This window comes from Macaca fascicularis, chromosome 4 (assembly GCF_037993035.2).
Source record: "Macaca fascicularis isolate 582-1 chromosome 4, T2T-MFA8v1.1".
In the NCBI taxonomy this organism is placed as follows: domain Eukaryota; kingdom Metazoa; phylum Chordata; class Mammalia; order Primates; family Cercopithecidae; genus Macaca; species Macaca fascicularis.
The window spans coordinates 172,394,570-172,417,542 of NC_088378.1; the positions used below are offsets into that span (position 1 = coordinate 172,394,570).

The window sequence follows — 22,973 nt, forward strand, 5'->3', positions numbered from 1 at the left end:
CAGAAGCTGAGAGGTGGGAAGGATCCTTTGGGGCTAGAGTAATTGGGAAGCTTTGATGATAAGGGCCTGATGAAGGAAGGTGTGTGACCACCTGGGCTGCACGCCAGGAGCAAAGGCCCAGAGGCTGGTAAGTGAGTGCATTTTGGATTATGGGTGCCTATCATGCCTTGACTGACAGGCAGAAGAGTTTGGAACTGATTTGTTAGACAGTGTTTCTGTTTTTTTTTTTTCCCCTGGAAAATTATATTAGGCCAGCTCAAAAGCTTCCTGAACATCCATTACCTTAATTCCCTTGGTAGCATTTCAGATTAAAAATACAGCATCCAGTTTGCTTTATTTTTGTTTTTGGGTTTATCAGTTTTTCTATGTGACATTTTCCACAGTAAATCTTGGTGCCAGTAATGGAAGGAGCACTGGACACACGACTGGGGAAGACTGGATTTCAGTTTATGAGAAGGTGAGCTGCTCAGGCTGGATCCAGAGAGCTTTGAGACTCGTGCCCGGCACATCTTAAGCGCTCAGAGACAAGTGCAGTGTCAAAGGCCGTTTTTCCCTTTGCTGCTTGCTAACAGTGCCTCTTTCCACAAGGCTGCCCCTTAGTTTCATTTGTAAGCATGGATGAATTTTTAAAGGCCTTTTTTTGTTTTAAAGATTTGTGATTTTGGAGGGTATATGATTTAACTTTCATTGTATTATAATTTTAGCAAAAGACAAAATGAGACAAAAGGCCATGTTTGGCTTTGGTTTAATTTTAATGAAAACCCTATGTGAGTGATGTGATGTATGTCTCAGCAGGAATCAGAAGTCATGCCAGATAGGTCAAATGAAGAAAGGCGCAGAGGGGATTAGGGACTATACAAGGAGTGTTGAGGAACAACAGGAGGCTAACAGGAGCTGGAAAGGACAGAAGGAGAAAGTAGAGCTGTCTGGAGGAGGGTCCGACTATTGCCAGAGAAGTAGTGCTGGGGGCTGGGAGGGTAACACCAAAATGTCTCAAAGTTGGAGCTGGTCCATTTCTGAAATCCAAAGTGCAGGCCTCCCACCGTTTGCTTCTGGTCTCTCCGCTTTCTCAGTCTCACTCACCCCCACTACACCTATCAGGAGCTTCTGTGGTCTTCAGTCACTGTCATGCCAGTGCGCTCGGTTGTGTCGTCGTTCTTCTGTGGCATCCGCCCGGTGGGTTCTCAGCCTTGGGCCGTCTCAACTCTCTGCCTCCTGTAATGCTTGACCCGAGTTGCGGGGGCCAGCTGGGGAAATCAGTGTCCAGATCTGTGCCCCTGTAAATCCATGGTCACCAGCTCAGCGGGGCCATCACGGAATCTTCCAGAGTTTTCCTCGTCAGCACCTGCTTCTGACCTCTGCAGAATGTACTTCCAGCATTTTCACGCTTTTCAAACCTTTCATCCTTTCACATCATTTACACACACTCTTAGCAAGTGGTCTTGCCACCTACATCATAAATAAAAGAGACGTAAATGGAGAATCCCAGGGGCTTCTGCCAAAAACTGTTCTTCTTCCCCTAGTCACAGTGGAAGAGGCTGTATTTATGCTAAGACCAATCCTCCACCCGGACTGTGGATCCCATCTACCCCTGCCTTTGTGAGGACTTCACTCAGGTGTGCATGTCTTACTGAAGGCTTCCTTCTGTTGGCCTTTAAACATGCTTAGAGACAGACAACAATAAAGCAAAACAGAAAAAGTAGAATCCTCCCTTGATTTCACATTGCCCTTTTAAAATTCCTCTGTTTTTCCCTTTCCGGCCACATTTCTTAAACTAGTTGTTTGTAGCCAAGTTCTCACCCATCCCAGTGCTGTCTGGTTTCAGCTACGATCACTCTACTGAAGGCCAAAGTCATTCTTGAGCTCCTGGTCACAAAATCTTGTTCCTGTCATTTCCTCAGGGTAGTGCCTGGGACATAGCAAGTGTATAGTAGACATTTATTTGACTGAATAAATCCAAGGATGTTTCCTCTTCACAGCCCTAGTGGATCTGTTTTTCTGGGGTATAGGAGTCCAACACTGTCATCTTTTGAGGATCTGGGTGACTAGTCATTGCATCACAAATCTTCTTGATGGACTAGGTAAAGATAGAAATAAATGTTATTTGAGGGTAAGTTCAGTAGCTCAATGCCTGTAATCCCAGCACTTTGAGAGGCCGAGGTGGAAGGATAGCTCGAGCCCAGGAGTTTGAGACCAGCCTGGGCAACATAGTGAGACCCGTTTTCTACAAAAATTACAAAAAATTTAGCCGAGTGTGGTGGCACACATCTGTGGTCCCAGTTACTCAGGAGGCTGAGGTGGAAGGGTCACTTGAGCCTGGATCACCTGAGGCTGCAGTGAGCCATGATTGCACCACTGCACTCCAGCAGCCTGGGTGACTGAGTGAGACCCTGTCTCAACGACAACAAAACAGAATATTATTTGATAATGATTTCTTCAATCTTGTTCAGGCAGTCTGTCTTTCTGGGAAAACAAAACCCTGACATGATTTTTTCTGAAAAACTAGACTTCCTAAAATGCTAAGAATTAATGTTTTTATCTATCCATGTAGATCTAATAGACTAGTAGGACATTGGGTACTACTGGCAATAGATTTGTGAATAAATAATGCTATGCTCTCGTGTGAAACTCTTTTGTTTTCCTGTTAAGCAGTGTATCTTCTTTGAAGTTTCTGTCTTCATGTATTTGTTGGGGGCGGGGGGAGAGGGATGAATTTGCACTGACCTGGTCCAGTTCTGACATGCCATCAGTGTCCGGTGGCATCGGTTGGAAGTCCAGCCACCTTTAGACCTGCAGCCTTTCCCTGTGCAACATGGTGACAGCCCTTGTCCTCTAGGAGGAGACTTGGCATGCGAAGGCAGAGGGCTTTGTGGTTCCTGGGGAATAAAGGAGACCTCTGAGTAACTCTTCCAATTAAGACAGAATCCAGTGCTTGTTTTATGAGAATAGCCGAGTAATCCAGTATTTATGTAGCGTGTCTTTTATACGGGGGCTCTGAGAGCGCAGTGGTCAGGCGGTCGCTGTGTGCTTGTCTGGCTTCCACTATTGCTTCCTGGTCATCTCAAGCACATTCTCGTCCCCTTAATCCGTTATCTCCAAACATTGTAGTGGGAGGGAAGGTCTTGATTCCCATTCCCAAAATAAATAAATACAAAGCAAGTGTCATTTATCAGTTATATGGTTTGAATTGTTGGATTATTTTCCCAAAAGAATTAAAATAAAATCAAATACGCTTTCATTTGAAACCGTAGATAGTAGTTCATTTATTTTTGTTTGCAGAGGTAGAGAAGGGAAAAAAGTATAAAAAGAGGTCCAGGAGGCTGGGCGCGGTGGCCCACACCTGTAATCCCAGCTCTTTGGGAGGCCGAGGAGGGTGGATCTCGAGGTCGGGAGTTTGAGACCATCCTGGCCAACATGATGAAACCCCGTCTCTACTAAAAGTACAAAAAAATCAGCCGGGCATGGTGGCGCATGCCTGTAATCCCAGCTACGTGGGAGGCTGAGGCAGGAGAATCGCTTGAACCAAGGAGTCAGAGGTTGCAGTGAGCCCCTCTGCACTTCAGCCTGGCGACAGAGCAAGACTCCACCTCAGAAAAAGAGGTCCAGGAAAGCAGGACACATGACCTCTTACCTGCTTAGTCCTTCTCTTCTGCAGATGGCCCTTCTGAGGCCCAGCGAGTCTTCTGCCTCTTCTCAGGCCCTAAGTCTGTACAGTGTGGACCCCGTGGGTTCTCTCAGATCTGTGCACGGTTGTATTTTTGTTAACCATGATTTGGGGATAGAGCAGGAGGAACAAGATGATTAATTTGGAAAACTGGATTGCAGAGTTCATGACCCTGTCTCTGAGACTTGTCCCAGGGTGTGCTGTTATATGGTAGAATTTGTGGCAGTGCTGATGTAACTTGCTCTTGATCTCACTCAGGAAGAGTGGAGTCTGTGTTTATAGAGAACTGGGGAAGAAAATCACCATTTTCCCAAACCCTTTTCTCAGTATCTCTGGGCCATCCCTTTGGGTCCAGCCCAGTCCAGCCCAGCGGGGACGAGTCTGTCTTAGGGGTAGGTTGAGCCTGATTCTAGAACGATTTGGTGAGTTCTCTACTTTGATTATATTTTAGGGTGCCCTGAGAGTCTGGCTGAGTCTAATTTTACTGTTGAAACTCACTAGGCAACTCTGCAACAGGATTCTTCTGGGGTCCTCTGGGCCCAAGATGGTTCCGGACAGTAAAGCTACTGAGATTCTGCTCGGTTTGTTCCCTGGTGATGCCAGTGCTGCCAGGTGGAGTCATATGTGGGGAAGGGTGGACGTTTGGGAGGGTTTTGTTTTTTTTTTTTAATGATTGTGGGGAAAATCACCTTTCTATAGTCTGCTCTGGTAGGGAAATAGTGTTTTAACATCATGAGGCCTTCCGTGGCCTGTTGAGTAGAGGTTATCCTGGTCTTCAGTGAGTCAGAACTTCTGTATTTTTCCGGTTCCTGGCCTTCTCTAGCTGAGAAGAGCATCTGGGAGCATGACCAGGTGAGACCGTGATCACTCATTTTGTTCAGATTTCTTGTCTGCTATTGAAATTAGCGAAACTGTTCTTTACTAAAATAGTAAAAAGTACTGCTTTTATGATTCTAAAACTACTTTCAGTTGTGGTTTCATTTTCTGATTTTTTTTCTTTATATTATTACTGCTTTTTTTCTATGTATTTTTAGTCTGAAGTTCTGTGAAAAATAACAACTTGCTGTCTTTTGTTCTAGTAGTAAATATTTTGGAAAATTAAAATTGTGCCACAGTTTTAATTTGAGATATTAAATATGGGAACATTACAGAATTAACATTTTCTGACTTCTATTGCAGAAAACACTTCAAACCCATCCCTGTGTGCTTCATTAAAGGAAAAGAGGCAGATGGTTTAAAATTAATATAGTACATCTATAAGGAAAATGTATTTACTTAAGTGTACAGTATAAATTATAAGAAAATGTGGCCTCTTGTCTTGATTTTAGTGAAATGCTTTTGTAATAGTAATTTTCTCTTTTGCCCTGTGATGGATAGGAGGTTAATTGATGTTAAATGGATGCTTTGTTAATCCTTCATCAGCTACTAAATTGGTATGGGGGAGTACGGGTCAAGACTACACAAGGCCATGACCAGCTTGTTTTCTCAGGGAGGTTTATGGATTCCACCCGCCCCCTTCTCCAAACCACACATCACTCTCTCCAGCTGCACACAGGGAAGCTCTCCCGTCTCCCTCCCCCCTTCCTGCGGTGCTGTCCCCCCCCAGCCTCATCCTTCTCCCTCCCTGGGCTGCTGCAGAGTGACAGCTCGTAGACGTTGCGTGCGAGTGAGTTCAGCTGGCGCTGTGTGGTCTGAGTGTGTGGTCTCCCGCTCAGCCGAGAGGCTGCTAACAGGGTGGATGAGAGCGAGAGCAATACTGTTTACTTTAATTTATTTCGGATGCCGGAATTGTGCCCAGAGTTTCTCCTAAGCTTGATTCCGTAGCGAGCAGCTTCAATCCCTCGCAGCTGTGGTGCGTTCTGAACTCTGGGCTGTCCTTTCCTGACAGGCACTTTCCATAGCATCTGCCTGCTTAATCCCTCGCGGCTCAGAAATGTTAACGGCACTGTTGAGTGCTGTGATTATTTTGCTTTCACTATGTCAAGATTTATGGCCTTCGAGAAGTTTCTTTTGAGATAGAGCTGGAGAAGTAAAGCAGAATTTGTAAGATCAGTGACAAAGTTGATGTATTTTTGGAAATTGGAAAAGCTATTATACAAAATTTGGGTCAAATTAATCCAACTTTGCTCATGTGAAAGAACCTGGGAGTTAGTGACATCCTGTCATGTTTAACAATTTTAATGAAATTAGCCAATTTAAGCTGACGGTTGGTTTCTTGACCTTTTCTGGAACTCTGCATTGATTTTGGCATGCCTGTTTACCATCGTTATTATATTTGTCAGCAGTGATATTGGTTTATTTCATCCTAGAGATTTGACAAGTTGAGACAAATGAAACTTTGTTTTTATGTAATAGTATAAATTTAGGAGAATATCTTTTTATCCAGTCCTTTCATTATGAATAGCTTAGTAATATTTTCTTGATTTTGTTCCTCTCTCATTCCTGAACATTCTTGTTGAGATGGTCAAGTATTTTGTTATTTGAGTAAACATATGTAGACTCTTGATATCACTTGGGATTTTGCATTGTTTAGCTTCTTTATTTTCATGTCTTCCTGGCAGTCTTGTTGGAATGGAGTTGGTGGTGGTGATGTTTGTCAAGGATTAGAAAGTCTAGGCCACTCACATCTTCCCACAAGGTCAACCTATTTAGCTTGGAGTTGTTCTGCTGCTTTTTTTTTGCTACTCTTCACCCTGGGTTTCAATACCTGAGCTCTGTTTTCATCACTATGAGGGTAAAGCTTTCTCCTACCCCCCTTGTACCTTTTCACTCCTGGCCCTGGTTTACTTTAGCCTCAACTGATCTGGAATCAGACTTCAGGAATGGAGTCATGTTGGGTACTTTTTTAAAAATGATATCATCTTGTATTTCCTTTTGTGTTACATTTTTTGGGTTCTGTGTTTATGGTGCTGATGATGTTAAACTAATGTTCAGAGGAGTTCTGAAGCACAGTTAGTCACAAAGTTGAACAACCATCATCATTATCTAAGTCCAGAACAGTTTCATCACACCCAAGGAAAAGAAAACCCTGAATCCATTATCAATCCTTTCCCACTTTCTGCCTCCATGGATTTACCTATTCCGAACTTTCATATAAGTGGAATCATATATGTGGCTTTTTATGTCAATTATGGCAAAATACATGCATAGTATTATTAGTCATTACCCTATGACTTTTACCTAGGAAGTGAAAATTCTTTGGGGAGAGAGAGAGGAAAAAATACTGATAAATGATGGTTATAGTCAAGTAATCATGTGTGGAAATGAACTTGTAATTTAGAAACTTGGGGCCGGGTGTGGTGGCTCACACCTGTAATCCCAGCACTTTGGGAGGCCGAGGCGGGGGGATCACGAGGTCAGGGGATCTAGACCATGCTGGCTAACATGGAGAAACCCTGTCTCTACTAAAAATACAAAAAAATTAGCTGGGCATGGTAGCGGGCGCCTGTAGTTCCAGCTATTCAGGAGGCTGAGGCAGGAGAATGGCGTGAACCCGGAAGGCAGAGCTTGCAGTGAGCTGAGATCGCGCCACCGCACTCCAGCCCAGGCGACAGAGCGAGACTCCATCACACCCAAGGAAAAGAAAACCCTGAATCCATTATCAATCCTTTCCCACTTTCTGCCTCCATGGATTTACCTATTCCGAACTTTCATATAAGTTTTTTCTGAGACTCCATCTCAGAAAAAAAAAAAAAAAAAAGAAACTCGGAAATATTTACTAGGAACTGTGGAACGCTCAAGGCTTGTGTTGGAGAGAAGTGCCCTGTGTGTGACTGGCTGTTGGTCATCGGCACTTTCCGCAGTGCTCTGTCGTGTAGGTTCCTGTTCCCACCCCTTCTGAAGCTTCACCAGTGCCAGTGCCAATTGGTTGTTTAAAATTCGATGTGGAACTCTCAATGAATAAATCCTGATGGAACAGATTCCCTCCGTTTCTACCTTAGCTTTTACGGGCAGAATCCTCCAGGAGTTAACAGTGAGCGGGAAAAGGACCAGGGTTTTGCTCTCTGGTAACTGAAGTGGGAGCTGGCCTCAAGAGCAGTTGATTCTCTTGCCAACGCCGAGAAGCAGAGCGTCTGGAGAACCCCAGTGCCTGGACAGCACTTTAAAAATCGTATTTCCGAATGCGTTTCTGTTGAAAACAGGTTTATCTTTAAGAAAAAGATTGCTACCTTTATTTGGGCTTTTCTTTAGAACTGAAAAGTCAGAATTGTTTTATTTGTTGTCAGTACTATCCCATTCTCTTTTATGGCTGGATTTTTTAAATGGAAAAGTCAAGCTTAAATGAGTTTTGGCCTAGTTTTTGTAGGACTAAAGGATAGTTGAAAAACAAGTTTTTCTGGTAACTTTTGTTATGAATATCTTAGTAATATTTTAAAATTTATTAGGGGCAAAATTCATTTTGGTTTAAACATTTAAAATACTTTTTTGGTGAGGGCGGAAAGGAGACACAGCATCAAAGGTCTGCACCTACAAATTAGAATCTCTGGATTTCGTGTAGTTCTGTGTGGAAGCAGTAATAGAATATCACACTTTTCACCTCTTGGGCCTTTCAGTTAAAGGTTGGATTTGAACTGGGCCTCTTGTCACCCAAACGTGGCCCATAGGAAAGGAGTTGTTCTGCTCAGATGTTTAGTTAATTTGGATTTATCTCATTGTTTTCCTTGGCGTGAGTTGTACTGAAGATCAAGAGGAACTGTCACGGGTTGATTGTAACCTTTTAGGATGTAGTTAGGGTGCTCAGTTTTTACAGTGGTTTTGGCAGTTGCTCTTGTGACCAGATTTATTGGTTTAAAAGACAGTGCATGGCACACAGTACAGACTCAAGGAATGGCATCTGCCTGTGAAACAAATCTAACTGACACCCCTCTCAGAAGCCACATCTTATAGCTTCTTATGGCAGGAATTTCACACAGCCCTTGAGGGCTCTGCTGCCGTTGTTGAGAAGAAAGAAAAGCCCTTCCAGAGAGCCCATGCATCCCCAGGTCTGGGCAGCCCAGCCACCATTTCACTGAGTGTCTGGCACTGGACTAGACACAAGGAGTGAAGAAAGAATATGACGACAAGCCGAGGCAAGCCCACGGGAGATTAGTGTCAGAGAGCTTGGCACAGTAGTTTTTTTTTCTTCCCTTTTTCTTTAATGTAAAGGATACTGTTATTTGTTATAATCACTTTCTTAAGATAGTTAATTTACAGGAGAAATGGGCAACCCTCCAGCCCAGAAAAATGCATATAACTCAGAGCTGCCAGAGGAAGCCTCATGTGGTCAGCGTTCTTAAGGAGGCCCTCGGCTACCGGGGTCTCCGGCCAGCAGCTGCCCTGCCGTGCTCTGGAAACGGGCTTCTCTGTGTGGTCTGAGGCCTGCCTACATTTCTCAAACATGGATATCCGCGCTCATTGCCACAGGGCAGGCAATATAAAAATATTTAAAACAGTTTCCCCGGCCCCTTCACCCTTCTCCAGTCTCATTCTCAGGATAGTTAACCCCTGGTGTGCATCCTTCTAGCCCTTTCTCTGTATTCCTGTAAGCATAGGCCCTTGTTTGTATAAAGGTAGCTTTTCTTCTTTTTTAAAATAGAAACATTGATTGGGTCCTGATTCTAACACATCAACTCCAAAATAACTTTTAGACCATATGGAAAAGTTGAGCTGGGACTGGGCGCGATGTCATTTGTAGAGATACAAACTAAATCATTTATGGGTGAAACGATACAATGCTTGAAAGAGCTCCCTCAACAAACAACATAAAAGTATGTTGAGGAGGAGAGGCAGCTAAAACAAGAGATAGAATGTTGAAGCTGGGTGATGGGAACTTGGAGGTTCCTTATGCTAGTCTCTCTTCTTTTATGTATGTTTAAGATTTCCATAATAAATACTAAAAAAAAAAACAAAAAACAAAAAAAAAACAGTCGTCCGGAGAATAGCACAGAGCAAGGGCCTGGTTTTGAATGCCACCTCTTTCACTTAATCGCTGTGATTTTTGACAAGCTGTTTAATCTCTAATAATCCTACCCTTGTTAATAAAACCATTTGGCCTTTTAGAATACTTCCTTCTAGGAACTTTTTCTGTACATCTGTCTGTTCATACCTATCTGCCTGTTTATTTAGACCTATGTCTGTTTTACTAATTTGTTGTAAGCATTCTCTTGGTCTTGCATGTTTTTCGTAATGTTTCGCTGGCTGCGTAATATTTCCTTGACTGAACCTTCACATTTTACTGGATGTTTTGGTGGATGTTTCCATTTTTTCCCCCTCTTGCTGTAATACATTTTTGCAGTTATGGGAATCTTCGTGCCTAATAACAATCCCCATAGTATGAATTATTTTAGTCGTCGTCCACTTTTCAAGAATACGTTTTGAGTCAAAGTGTGGAAGCACGTCGAAGGCTTTGACGCACGTGGTCAAATTATTTTTCGGAGTATTGGAACCATTTGTGCTGCTGCCGGCGATGCGTGCGAGCTGTGTGCAGATTGAGCTGAGAACGATGATCCTTTCAGATCATCTTAAATAGCTTGTGTTGTTAATAGGCCGGCAGTGGAACCTCCGTTTCAGTTGGCGTTTCTCTGAGGTTGGGTTTTGTCCGTAAGTTTGTTGGTTGGTTGCATCTCCTCTGTTGTGAACTGTAAGCTTATACCTTCTCTATTTTTTTTTTTTTTTTTTGAAGCTCTTGGTGTTTTCTGGATTGATTTTTGTGAGCTGTTTATATAATAAAGTTATTTGTATTTTGACATTTTGAATATTTTTGCAGACTTCCTGTTTGGCTTTTAGAGTTGTTGTCTTTTATTTAGTAACTTATAGAAGACGTATGTTTCTTTATGGCCAAGAACTTAGTGTGTTCACCGTTGTGATTTTTCTGTCAAGTCCAAATGTTGTCCTTCCACCCCCACAGCTGTAATATACACTTACTTTATGTTCTTGTAGTTTTTTTAATATACATATAATTAAAATTATATGTATATTTGGCTTTTTAAATCACCAGGAATTCTTTAACTATATAGATGTTTGAAGTTATGTAAGCAAGAACATTATGCTTTTGGACTGTGACTGAAACATTTCTGGGATTGGAGTTAATATGCTAAAAATTAAGAGGCAAGAAAATAAAGAAGTTGTTTGTTTAGAATAAAATTCAGCTTAATCTTTGGCTGTCCTGACTACGGCCCATCTTCAGTGTTTGGAATTTTCCCACCGTGTTACGTACTGCAGTGCTGTGGCTTTAAAGAAGCGCTTTCCCCACTTGCCCTGGAGCCCTGTGCCCTGCTTCTGGGAGATCATCACGGTTGTGTACTGTTCCTATTTTGTGTCAGGCCTCTCTGCCTGCTGCTTTCATCTTTCTTAAGTTATGCAGCACAGATCTTAAACAGTTTTTCTGTTTTCTCTGACTAAAATGCTTTCTATCTTCAAACAATTGAAGGCCGTTCTCCTCCTTGCTCCCCCAGTCTCTGGCAGCACAGCTGATGGCCCCCGGCCCACGAATTCACCTAAAGTTAGTTTTTGAAGCGGGAATGGTAGCAACACTATGTTACTTTTATTTTGGGCTTTAAAGTTTGCAGAGATCTTTGGTACACATGATTCCATTTAATCCTTACAGGATTCCTGTGAATTTAGTTATTATTCCTATTTTAAGATGAGAAAACTGATAGAAATTAAAGGGACCTGAATAAATCATATAGTTAGGATTTGAATTTCTGCCGTCTGACTCTTGGTTAAATGTCTTTTCTACCTCTCCATAGCTGAACAATTTGATTTGTCTGGCAAAAGTGTGGTGTTAATGACACCGGCGTTCTTTACCCCATATTGGTCAGGCCACTGGGCACTGATTAAACACTGTTGGTCACGTCTTTCGTGCCAGGTAGCATCTCTCATTACATGCTCATGGTCACACTGAAGAACTGGTCAGGGAGGCAGGCACTTCAGGGAAAACAGTTCTTTTGGGGGGCCCTTTTCATATGTGAAGGACAACGTGAAGAGTGTGTGTGTGTGTGTGTGTTTGTGAGAGAGAGAGAGAGAGAGATTATAAGCACAGCTCCTAAGGCAAACTGCCTGGGTGTGATTCCTGCTGTGATAGTTATTGGTTGTGGAGTATTGGACAAAGTATTTAATGAGCCATCCTCATAGGGGAGTTTTGAGGATTAAAAATTATTGCATGGCAAGAACATAGAAAAGTACCTGGATAAGGCCAGGCACAGTGGCTCACGCCTGTAATTCCAGCACTGTGGGAGGCCAAGGCAGGCAGATCACGAGGTCAGGAATTTGAGACCAGCCCGACCAACATGGTGAAACCCTGTCTCTACTAAAAATACAAAAATTAGTCGGGTGTGGTGGTGCATGCCTGTTATTCCAGCTACTCAGGAGGCTGAGGCAGGAGAATAGTCGGGCATGGTGGCACATGCCTGTTATTCCAGCTACTCAGGAGGCTGAGGCAGGAGAACTGCTTGAATGCGGGAGGCAGACTCCGTCTCAAAAAAAAAAAAAAAAAAAGGACCTGGATAAGTCATCAATGTTTGCTTAATATCTAAGTTATATTATCTGTTGATGGATGGCTAGTTGTGTCCTCATGTAATTTGTATTGTTTCTGATTTTATATTGAAAAATATTTTAAATAAAGGCAAGAGCCATGTGTATTCCTACATACACCACCTCAAATGCTAACTGTGCACTAAACACAAAAACTTTAACCCACTAATGAAGGGGTCAGAATCCCCATAAAGTATAATATGGGAAACCACAGAGTCACCAGAGGAACCTGTCCTCTCCATGATGTTGAAGAGGTTTAAGGCAGTGGGTTGACGTGGCACCCATTTCTTTTAGAATGGAGAACACGTCTGTTCAAGCACTCCTGAATGTCTGCGCGCCTTCACTGACCTTCCGTGATGATTTGAATAAAGGAACAAAAAGAAAAGCAAAGAACAATGCTATTACCATGACCAGTTCCCCCTAAAGTACTTAAAGGAGTTGAGAATTTCGAAATGTTTTTTGCTTTGTTTCCTCCACCCCCAGCCTGAGAGTCTCGTTTTTTGGTGAAGAGGGAGAATTAGTATTGAGTCACGGTGGCTCAGAAAGGTTGAAAAGGGAAGACTTTTAAAATGTAGGTTTTATTATCATCTGGGTAGGGTGAGGCCAACAGAGTAGGATAAGATTGTTGTGGAAAACTGTGTTACTCACAGTTCCAGGAGGATGGGCAAGCTGTGTCCCACAGGAAGCACTGGGGGTAGGCCAGGAGGCAGAGGGAGCGAGGGGAAAGCATGGGCCGAAGGCTTTGTTGTGGTTTTCACAGGAAGGAATGGCTAGGCAGGGTAGGCAAGCTGAGCGAGTTTAGGATTGGATCATTTGAATAATGTTTTGGAGGGCTCTGGGCTGTAGGAATGGTCCCTAGTTGGCTGGCACCCGGGGTATGTAGGGCTGGGGGCAGTGTCCCTGACTGGAGGAGCCTAATTGAAGATGGGTACTCAGTCCAGGCAAGTAGTTTGTGACCTCGGGGAATTAGTCAGTTCTCAGAGGGGCAGTCCCTTCCCTGGTCCACAGGCTCCAAAATGTCAAAGCATCATAATGCACTGAAAACAAACAAACAAACATGGTTAATACAAGGGCCAGGACTTTTTGTACCACAGCTTCAGGATTTAGTAGCAGAGAGGAGAAGAGATCAGTACGGTAGTTTCTCATTGCCAAGGAGAAGAGGCATGAATTTGATCTGGAAAAGAGTATGAGAGAAAAGCCTTTACAGTAGCTTACTCATTTCTCCCAGCAGTTTTTGAAATTATTGTGTTTTGCACATTTTCTTTTTTTCCACTATAGCTTACCCTCATTATTACTGCAAGGCTTTGGTAAGTGTTCACAGTTCATATTTAGTACAAGGTAATTTTTTTTTAACCGAGTACATGAACTTTTTTGAGGAAACATGACCCAAAGGCTAGCTAGCTAAAAGAATAAATAAGTCATTTTCAAGGCTCAGCAAATTCTGTCTTTATTATTTTTTTATAGAATTATTGAGGGAAAGGAAGTAATCATGTCAGCAGTCTTTATCATTCATTTGGAACCACTTGTTCTGTAATTATCATGGCAATAAAAAACTCATTTTGGCCTTATCTATTTTGGTATAATGATTCAAATTTGGCTAATTGCATGTGAATTATGATCAATTTGGTATTTTTGCTTAATTTCTAGCTCAGAGTTTGTGCTGTTGTTCTTTGAACCAAGCATAGTAATATAAAATTTGATTAAATATGTTGGTAGTTCTCAGTTTCTCATTTTTGGATTATGAGGAGTTTGGAGAGTTTGCAGTCATACCTCGCTTGATTGCAGTTTGCTTTATTGTGCCTTGTGGATACTGCATTTCACAGATAATGCTTGTTTTAAAAAAAACAAAATGAAGTTTGTCGTAACCCGGTATTTAAGCAAGTGTCTCAGCATCATTTTTCCAACAGCGTGTGCCCACTTCATGTCTCTGTGTCACATTTTGGTATTTCTTGCAATATTTCATACTTTTTAATTATCATATTTTCAAGTTCAGTTGTGCTTCATATTGGGAAAGCAAATACAGATGAGAACGATCCCTGCCAACATAGTAAAAATTTATATATGTTTTTTGAGTTTTGAAGTGTAAGTCTGATTTGTTTGGAGATTTCCTCGAGGCAGAACCCCTCGTTACTGATGGCGTCTAGTAAATGAGGCCTTGGTGCATTATGCTGTACTTTTGAAAACATAGATCTCAAAATATCTGTACTATTAGAAAAGGTTTTGCTCCTCCTCACCCTAAGGAATCTGTTATTCCAAGAAATAGAGATCTTTTCTATTTCCAGATAGTTTAAAAAGTGCACTTTATATTTCTGAATAAATAAAATATGACTGCTGCAGTTTCACAGCTTAACTTTTGAGCCAAATACTGTTGAGGCTTCAGTGGCACTAATTTAATGGAACACTAACCAGTGCAAATAAAAGACAATTGTATTGTTATCTTTTTTCTTTGATAAATGTGAATTTTTTTTGAGATGGAGTCTCACTTTTGTCACCCAGGCTGGAGTGCAGTGATGCAATCTTGCCTCACTGCATGCACTCTGCCTCCCAGATTCAAGTGATTCTCCTACCTCAGCCTCCTGAGTAGCTGGTATCACAGGCGCCCGCCACCATGCCCGGCTAATTTTTTTTGTATTTTTAGTACAGATGGTTTTCACCATGTTGGCCAGGCTGGTCTTAAACTACTGACCTCAAGTGATCTGCCCGCCTTGGCCTCCCAAAGTGCTGGGATTACAGGGGTGAGCCACTGCGCCCTACGTGAATTTTAAAACAGAGTCTACAAACTTAATGACATTTACCTTATCATTTAAATCACATACACTAAAGCTCTTAGTGAATTGTAAAATGTACTTTAATTTTATAAGAATGCAACTTACTTATATAAATACCGAAAACAAAACTCTTGCAGTTTCTGGTCTGAGACGTAAGGAGCTTGGAGGTCACCACTCTAATCCTCACAATAAGGAAAAAGCTAAACAAACTGAAAATCAGCCACTTTTCTTATATCTATCAGAAAATTGAGGTCACAGGGTAAACTACTGTCCCCCAAATAAGAGAGACAACAGGCAGATACAGAGCATCCCAACTTCTTAGTTGGGATGAAAATTTCTGTGGGAGACCAGTATTGAGTTGCTTTAACCAATACAGCATATCCAGCTTTGAACAAAAAATGACAAGGCAAAAACTAAAGACAACAACCCCATTTGGAAGAAACAGAGCGAGCATTAGAACCAGATTGAGGTGTGGTGAGGACGTTAGGATGATCGAACCGGTAATTTAAAATAGCTGTGATTACGTGCGGAGGGCCCTGATGGGAAAAGTGGATAACATGCAACAGATCAGTAATGTGAATAGAGAGATGGAGACTTGAAGAAGGAATAGAAAAGAAATGGTAGAAATAACTCACAGAAGAGAAGGTGCCTTTGATGGGCACATCAGTAGACCGGACATGGCTGAGGAAAGAATCAGTGAACTGGAAGAAATGTCAGTAGAGTCTTCAGAAACTATAATAGAGAAAAAAGGTTGAAGAAAATGGAATGGAACATCCAAGAATTGTGGTACAGTTACACAAAGTATAACATATGTGTAGTGGGAACCAAGAAGGGGAAGGAAGAAAAGAACAGAAGAAATATTTGCCATAATAATGGCTGAGAGTTTTTCGTAATTAATGATATTCCCAGATCTGGAAAATTCAGAGAACAGTAGGCAGGAAAGTACCAAAAAAAAAAAAAAAGAAAAGAAAAGAAAAGAAAAAATCTACACTTAGCATATTGTATTCAAACTGTAGAAAAATAAAAAACAAAATACTGAAGGATACTGTGGGAAGCTGGGGTTAGGGATGAAATGGACACCTTACATGAAGAGAGACAAGAATGGAAATTACATCAGACTTTTTTTCAGCAACCATGCAAGCAAGTAAGGAAAAGAGACCCACCTACATAGAATTCCTCATCCAGTGAAATTATCCTTCAAACATGAAGGGGAAATAAACATTTTTCCAGACAAAATTGAGAGGATTTATTGCCATTAGATTTGCCTTAACTATTAAAAGAAGTTAAAATGTTAAAAGTTGTTCTTTAGAGAGAAGCAAAATGATATAGGTCAAATACTTGAATCTGAAAAATTCAAGGATGAGTTTTAGAGAAGGAATAAATGAAGTGGCTTCTGGTTCCTTCCCCTCAGGTCCTGGCACCTGGCACCGTGCCTAGCACCTACACCCCCCATTGATGCTGAATGATATGGATGTGGAACGTAATGACTTGGTGGCTTAAAAAACAAATACAGTTTGTTGTTGTTGTTGTTGTTGTTTTGAGACAGTCTCACTCTGTCACCCAGACTCGGCTCACTGCAACCTCCACCTCCCAGGTTCAAGTGATCCTCCTGCCTCAGCCTCCCGAGTAGCTGGGACTACAGGAGTGCATCACCATGCCTGGCTAGTTTTTGCACTTTTAGTAGAGACGGGATTTCGCCATGTTGGCCAGACTGGTCTCTAACTCCTGACCTCAAGTGATCTGCCTGTCTTGGCCTCACAACGTGTTGGGATTACAGGCATGAGCCACCGTGCCCAGGCTTATTTTTTTTTTTTTTTTTTGAGATGGAGTCTCATGATGTTACCTAGGCTGGTCTTGAACTCCTGGGCTCAGGTGGTCCTTCTGCCTCAGCCTCCTAAGTAGCTGGGACTACAGGTGTGCACCACTGTGCCTGGCTGAAAAAGACTTACTTTCTTGACCTACAGTTGCAACTTCTACATTTAAAGATACCCCAATGGACATAGCAAGTTCCCTGGCTCATGGAAAAGAGGAATTTATTCCAGAGACTTGGCAAAACTCTAAATAAGAAATGAAAATGTGTCTTACCCTCAGCTCTATAGATGTTAATAGTTACCTTATTGTGTCTTATGCAACAGAACATTTTCTTATGTGATGCAAGTTGTGGCATCATTTTGAGACCAATCATTCAGAGATTAAAGATAAAGGAATATTTTCAGTGTGGACACTATGAGTTTTTAAAAGTCAAAATTACAGATTTTCAGACTGGAGGGAAGCATTCTATGGATTTAATTTGCCACATTGAAAAGTATTGATCACTGTCACCTGTGTGAACAGAAAGCCCTTTGAAGTCCTCCTCCCTGCCTTTTTTTTTTTTTTAATTAAAAAAAAAGTTCTTCAGACCAAAAATGAGAAAACCACAGTGGATTATCCTCAGCTGTGATTGGTCCATTTCTTGCTATGACCTCAGTAGGAGTCATTATTGTAAAATGCCAAGCACCTGTTTTAGTCCCTGGCTCTGCCTAAGTTTTTGGCCCAAGGCAGAATCCAACAGATAGTACTGCCCCCAGACGGGGATCCTGCACAGGGACATACAGCCAAAGAACCTGCTTGTGTGGACGCTGAACCGAACTTCACGTTTACAGACTTTGGCTTTAGCAACGAGGTCACCTTTGGCAACAGGGTAGATAACTTCTGTGTCAGTGCTTCTTACACTGTCCTGAAACTCTTGTAGGCAACATACGCAGAAGTACGATGGCTCTGCGGTGGATGTGGGTGGCCTGGGAGTCACTCTCTATGCAGTGGTCGGTGGTCATCAGGTTTCTGTCTTACAATGGACAGAACTATTGCAGAGCTTCCAAAGCAGGTATATACCACATTCCCTTTACATGTCTGTGGAATATGAACACCTAAAGAAATTCCCGCTCCCAAACCCCAGTAAGAGAGGCACTTCAGAGGAAATCATGAGGGACCCACAGATAAATGTGGGCTATGAAGAGGAACTGAAACTACGTCCAGCCACTCCCTGACTCCAAGGACCCCTGGCACACTGAGTTAATGCTGTCCTTGGGCTACATGTCAGGGAAATTCTGGACTCATTAATGGGCTACCGGACACGTCAGCTGGAGGGCCACACCATCACTGTGAAGTCCTTTCCTTAGCCGATCCCACCAGCTGTTGCGGTCCTTCTCCATCCTTCCGGATAGAGCCTAGGGTCTCTCCAGCCCAAAGCAGCGAGCCTGCTCTTCCCACATTTTCTTTTTCCTGTAACAGAAAGTCAGTGGCTTGAGGAGGATCAGGAGTCAGGTTGAAAGACCAGCAGAACAGTCAAAGTGCCTGCCAGTCCTCTGCCTCCCCTTGAGATGAAGACTGGCCCAGCACAGCCTCCAGCATGGCCTTGTGGCCTCCCCCTCCACCCACAGCACTAGCAGCAGTGGTGGAACCCCAGACAGAATCAGCTGTTCCTAGGGTGTGTCCTCCAAAGGAGACTCCCTTCATACTGGGCAGCTTTGGTTAGGACCAGCAGAATTTGCCAGAATGTATAACCTCAGCCATTGCCTCTAGCAACGTTCGGGGCTGGCAGGGGACCACAGGAGGTTCCTTATCTTCCTCCACAGACACCTGTGTTTCAGGTTGGCTGGAAAGATCTGGCATGTAGCTGGAATGTGGGGAGTTCAAGCTGTGCTTGCTGCATTTCACATGGAGCAGGAAGAATCTGAGCTCCATGGAGTTCAAGGACATGGTGCAGGAGATCAGCCAGGTGCGGGATGCAGACAGGTGCGGGAGATCAGCCAGGTGCGGGATGCAGACAGGTGTGGGAGATCAGCCAGGTGCGGGATGCAGACAGGTGCGGGAGATCAGCCAGATGCGGGAGATCAGCCAGGTGCGGGAGATCAGCCAGATGCGGGATGCAGACAGGTGTGGGAGATCAGCCAGATGCGGGATGCAGACAGGTGCGGGAGATCAGCCAGATGCGGGATGCAGACAGGTGCGGGAGATCAGCCAGATGCGGGAGATCAGCCAGGTGCGGGAGATCAGCCAGATGCGGGATGCAGACAGGTGTGGGAGATCAGCCAGGTGCGGGAGATCAGACAGGTGCGGGAGATCAGCCAGGTGCGGGAGATCAGACAGGTGCGGGATGCAGACAGTTGCAGGTGGTAACACTTGTCCTTGAGGAGCAGACATACCAGTTAGAGGTTCATTCCTAAGCATTTATTCAGCCCCTTCATGTGCCTCGCACCACGTAGGTAATAAAGAAATACAGTCAGCTCTCCATATCTATGGGTTCTGCATGGACAGATTCAACCAACCACAGATGGAAAATATTCAGGAAAAACAATGCAGCAATAAAAAATAACAAAAACAGTACAGTTTGATAACAGTTTACATTGTATTATGTATTATAAGTAATCTAGAGATGATTAGTAATCTAGAGTATGCTGGTGGATGCGCATGGGTTATATGCAAATACTATGCAATTTTATGTAGGGAACCTGAGAATCCCCAGATTTTGGTAACCACAGAATGTCCCAGGACCGATTACTCGTAGATCCCAAGAGACCACTGTTTCTCTACTTTTACTGGTTGAATGGTAGAGATTAGTATAGAGGGGGTGCGATTAATCCAGCCTGGGGCTGAGGGAGGTTAGGTTGGTGGGGAGTGAGGTGAGGGAAGGTGTAGCTTCCTACAGAAAGTGATGACTGAATGAGTGGATGGTGAAAGTTAGTTGGCTAAGGAGCAGATGGGATAGGTGTTGAGAGACCCGATGCTGAGGATGACAGCAGAATGCAGATTTCAGCAGTGAGCACAGGGCTCTGCAGGCAATGAGAAGAGCACTTCTTTCACCTGAAAAGGTAGGGCAGAGGAATTAAGTTCTGGAATGCTGGAGGCCAACAGAGGGAGAAATCATGCGTCACCCAGAAGAGAGCGTGGGAAACAATGAGGGGACTGTAGGGGAGACATGATGGAAGCACAGCATGGCTGAGTCTCTTCCTGGGAATGATTTAAAGCATTAATGCCTGAAAATTTTCCAAAATTATAATAGCTATCCATAGATCCTGGGAGGTCAGAGAACATGGAGCAAGACAAATACCAAAAATCTACACTCAAGCATATCCTGTTCCAATTGCAGAAAATTAAAAACCAATAGAAACTCTTGAAAGAAGCAACTTACTATAGGGGAGCACAGATAAGAGTCATATGAGATGTCCCTTCAGAAACCATGCAAGGAAGAATAGAGTGAAGTGAAATAAAGTGCTGAAAGAAAAAAACCCAGTGTATTAGGGCTTTCCAGAGAAACAGAATCAACAGGATACGGATGGATGGATGGATGGATGCATGGATGGATGGATGGATGGATGGATGGATGGATGGATGGATGGATGCATGCATGGATGGATGGATGGATGGATGGATGCACGGATGGATGGATGCATGGATGGATGGATGGATGGATGGATGGATGGGAATTTATTAGGGGAACTGTCTTACATGACTGTGGAGGCTGAGAAGTCCCATGACAGGTGTTGGCAAGCCTAAGTTTGAAGGCCTCAGAACCAGGGGAGCCTACAGTGTGTCTGTCAGTGTGAGGTCAAAGGCCTCAGAACCTGAGGGGTGGGGGGTCACTGGTATAAGCCTGGGAATCCAAAGCTCAGAAGACCGTGGCATTCTGGTGATTCAAGAGCAGGAAAAGATGGGTGTCCCAGTTCCAGAAAAGAGAGAATTTGCCTTTTCTCTGCCTTTTCGATCAAGACCCTCAACCGGCTTTGGGGTGCCTGCTCACAATGGGTGAGAACAGAGCTTTCTTACTCAGTCCACTGATTCAAATGCCAGTTACTTCCCCAGACACCCTCACAGACACACTGAGAAATAATGTTTTACCAGCTGAGCTGTCTGGGTACGTCTTCTTCCAGTCGTCACACTTATCACCATCAAATTCTGTATACAAATGAAATTATCCTTCAGAAGCAAATGAGAAATACTTTCTCCGATAAACAAAAGTTGAGGAACTTTGTTACCAGTGAACCGTCCTTGTAAGAAACACTAAAAGATATTCATCAAAAAACAACAAAACGATAATGATGTAGATTAGAAACTCAGATCTACACGAAGAAAGGAGGAGCATTGTAGATGAATGAAGGTAAAATAGTTTTTCTTAATTGATCTGACAGACAACAGTTCTGAAGAATAACAGCAACAAAACATATGGTGATTATAGCTTATAGATAATTAAAATGAATGACACCAGTGTTGTAAGGGATGAGAAGAAGAAAGTGGGAATACTGTTACAAGGTACTTCCACTATCCATGAATGGGGAAAGTGTTATTTGAGAGTGAACTTGGTGTAGTTATAAATGCATATTGCAAACTCTAAGATAGCCACTGAAAAAATGTTTTTTTTTTTTTTTTTTTTTTAACAGAATTGCTATGCTAAGAGAAGAGGGAAAATGGGACTTTTAAGGCAGTGAAAGTATTCGGTATGATACTGTAATATTGGATACATGCAATTATAAGTTATACATTTGTCAAAACTCATAAAATGTACAACACAAAGAGCCCCAGTGTGAACTGTGGAACTTAGTTAATGGTGCATCAGTATTGGCTCATCAGTTATATAACAGCGGCCACACTAATGCAAGATGTTAATAACAGAGGAAACAGGAGGGACTGGTAGCGAAGGGGTAGATGGAAACTCTAATTTCAATTTAATTTTTCTGTAAACTTAATAAAACTGCTCAGAAAAAAAAGTTGTAAAGTGCCAAAACAAAACAGCAAATCACCAAGTTTCCCAATTCTAAATAATAATTTAATAGACCTAAATTTTCTGGAAGTGATGCTGAACAGTTTTTGAAGTGCCTGTTGTAAACATAAGTAACATTTGAATCATTTGCTCAGTTTTGCATCAGTATGACTCCCATGGTGAAGATGGCTTTACGTATTTTCCAGTGGCTTTGACTTTTCCTCCTAGTTTCTGATATATTCCAGTCAATATGAGGAAAATACCAGTGCTGGAAACAAGAGAAGTGTCTTCTACATCTGAAAATTAAGGAGTTACAGCTGAAAATGTTTCATGTGAGAATGTTATTGGGAGAAAGGATGCTGACTTACCATCACCTAACAAATTGGCACACTCTTTTTGTGAAGGGCAATGTAGTAGTTTTTGGCCATGAGGGCTCAGTTGCTATTGCTCAGGTGTACTCTTTTAGTGAGAAAGCAGCCTTAATGACTTGGAATCAAATGAATGTGGCTGTGTTCTGATAAAACTTTATTCACAAGAATAGGTAGCAGACTAGATTTCTCTTGATGACTATAATTTCTTGACTCTTACTTTTATTTGTATTTTCTGTAAGTTATTGGGATATAGGTAGTATTTGGTTACATGAGTAAGTTCTCTAGTGGTGATTTGTGAGATTTTGGTGCACCCATCACCCAAGCAGTATACACTGCACCATATCCTGTAGTCTTTTATCCCTCACCTCCCTCCCCTTCTTCCCCCCAAGTACCCAAAGTCCATTGTATCATTCTTACGCCTTTGCATCCTTATAGCTTAGATCCCACATATCAGTGAGAACATACAATGTTTGGTTTTCCATCCCTGATTTACTTCTCTTAGAATAATAGTCTCCAATCTCATCCACATCACTGCAAATGCTGTTAATTCATTCCTTTTTATGGCTTCATAGTATTCCATCGTATATACATACCACAGTTTCTTTATCAACTCATTGATTGATGGGCATTTGGGTTTTCCACGATTTTGCAATTGTGAATTGTGCTGCTATAAACGTGTGTGCAGGTATCTTTTTTGAGTATTGAGTTATTTTGCTCTGGGTGGATCCCCAGTAGTGGGATTGCTCAATCAAATGGTAGTTCTACTTTTAGTTCTTTAAGGAATCTCCACACTGTTTTCCAGAGCAGCTGTACTAGTTTGCATTCCCACCGGTAGTGTAGAAGTGTTCCCTGTTCACCGCATCCGGACCAACATCTACTGTATTTTGATTCTTTGATTTTTTGATTATGGCCATTCTTGTAGG

At 42.5% G+C, this 22,973-nt stretch overlaps 2 protein-coding genes across 17 annotated transcripts in view; one reads left to right on the forward strand and one right to left on the reverse strand.

Annotated features, from left to right (window-relative positions):
• Positions 1-2,763, reverse strand: part of LOC107129649 (uncharacterized) — a 45,388-nt gene extending 42,625 nt beyond the window's left edge. The window contains exon 1 of the mRNA XM_074039119.1: positions 2,725-2,763. Coding sequence (XP_073895220.1) covers positions 2,725-2,763 — 39 coding nt within the window. The remainder of the gene's footprint in view (positions 1-2,724) is intronic.
• The window catches only part of EXOC2 (exocyst complex component 2), a 207,783-nt gene that overhangs the window by 2,975 nt on the left and 181,835 nt on the right, over positions 1-22,973 (forward strand). For 3 of the 16 annotated variants that reach the window (XM_065544513.1, XM_074038950.1, XM_074038954.1), the window contains exon 2: positions 384-457. The exons of the other annotated variants lie outside the window; for them this stretch is intronic. The gene's annotated coding sequence lies outside the window, so the exon portion shown is untranslated. The remainder of the gene's footprint in view (positions 1-383; positions 458-22,973) is intronic. 16 annotated transcript variants of the gene reach the window in all.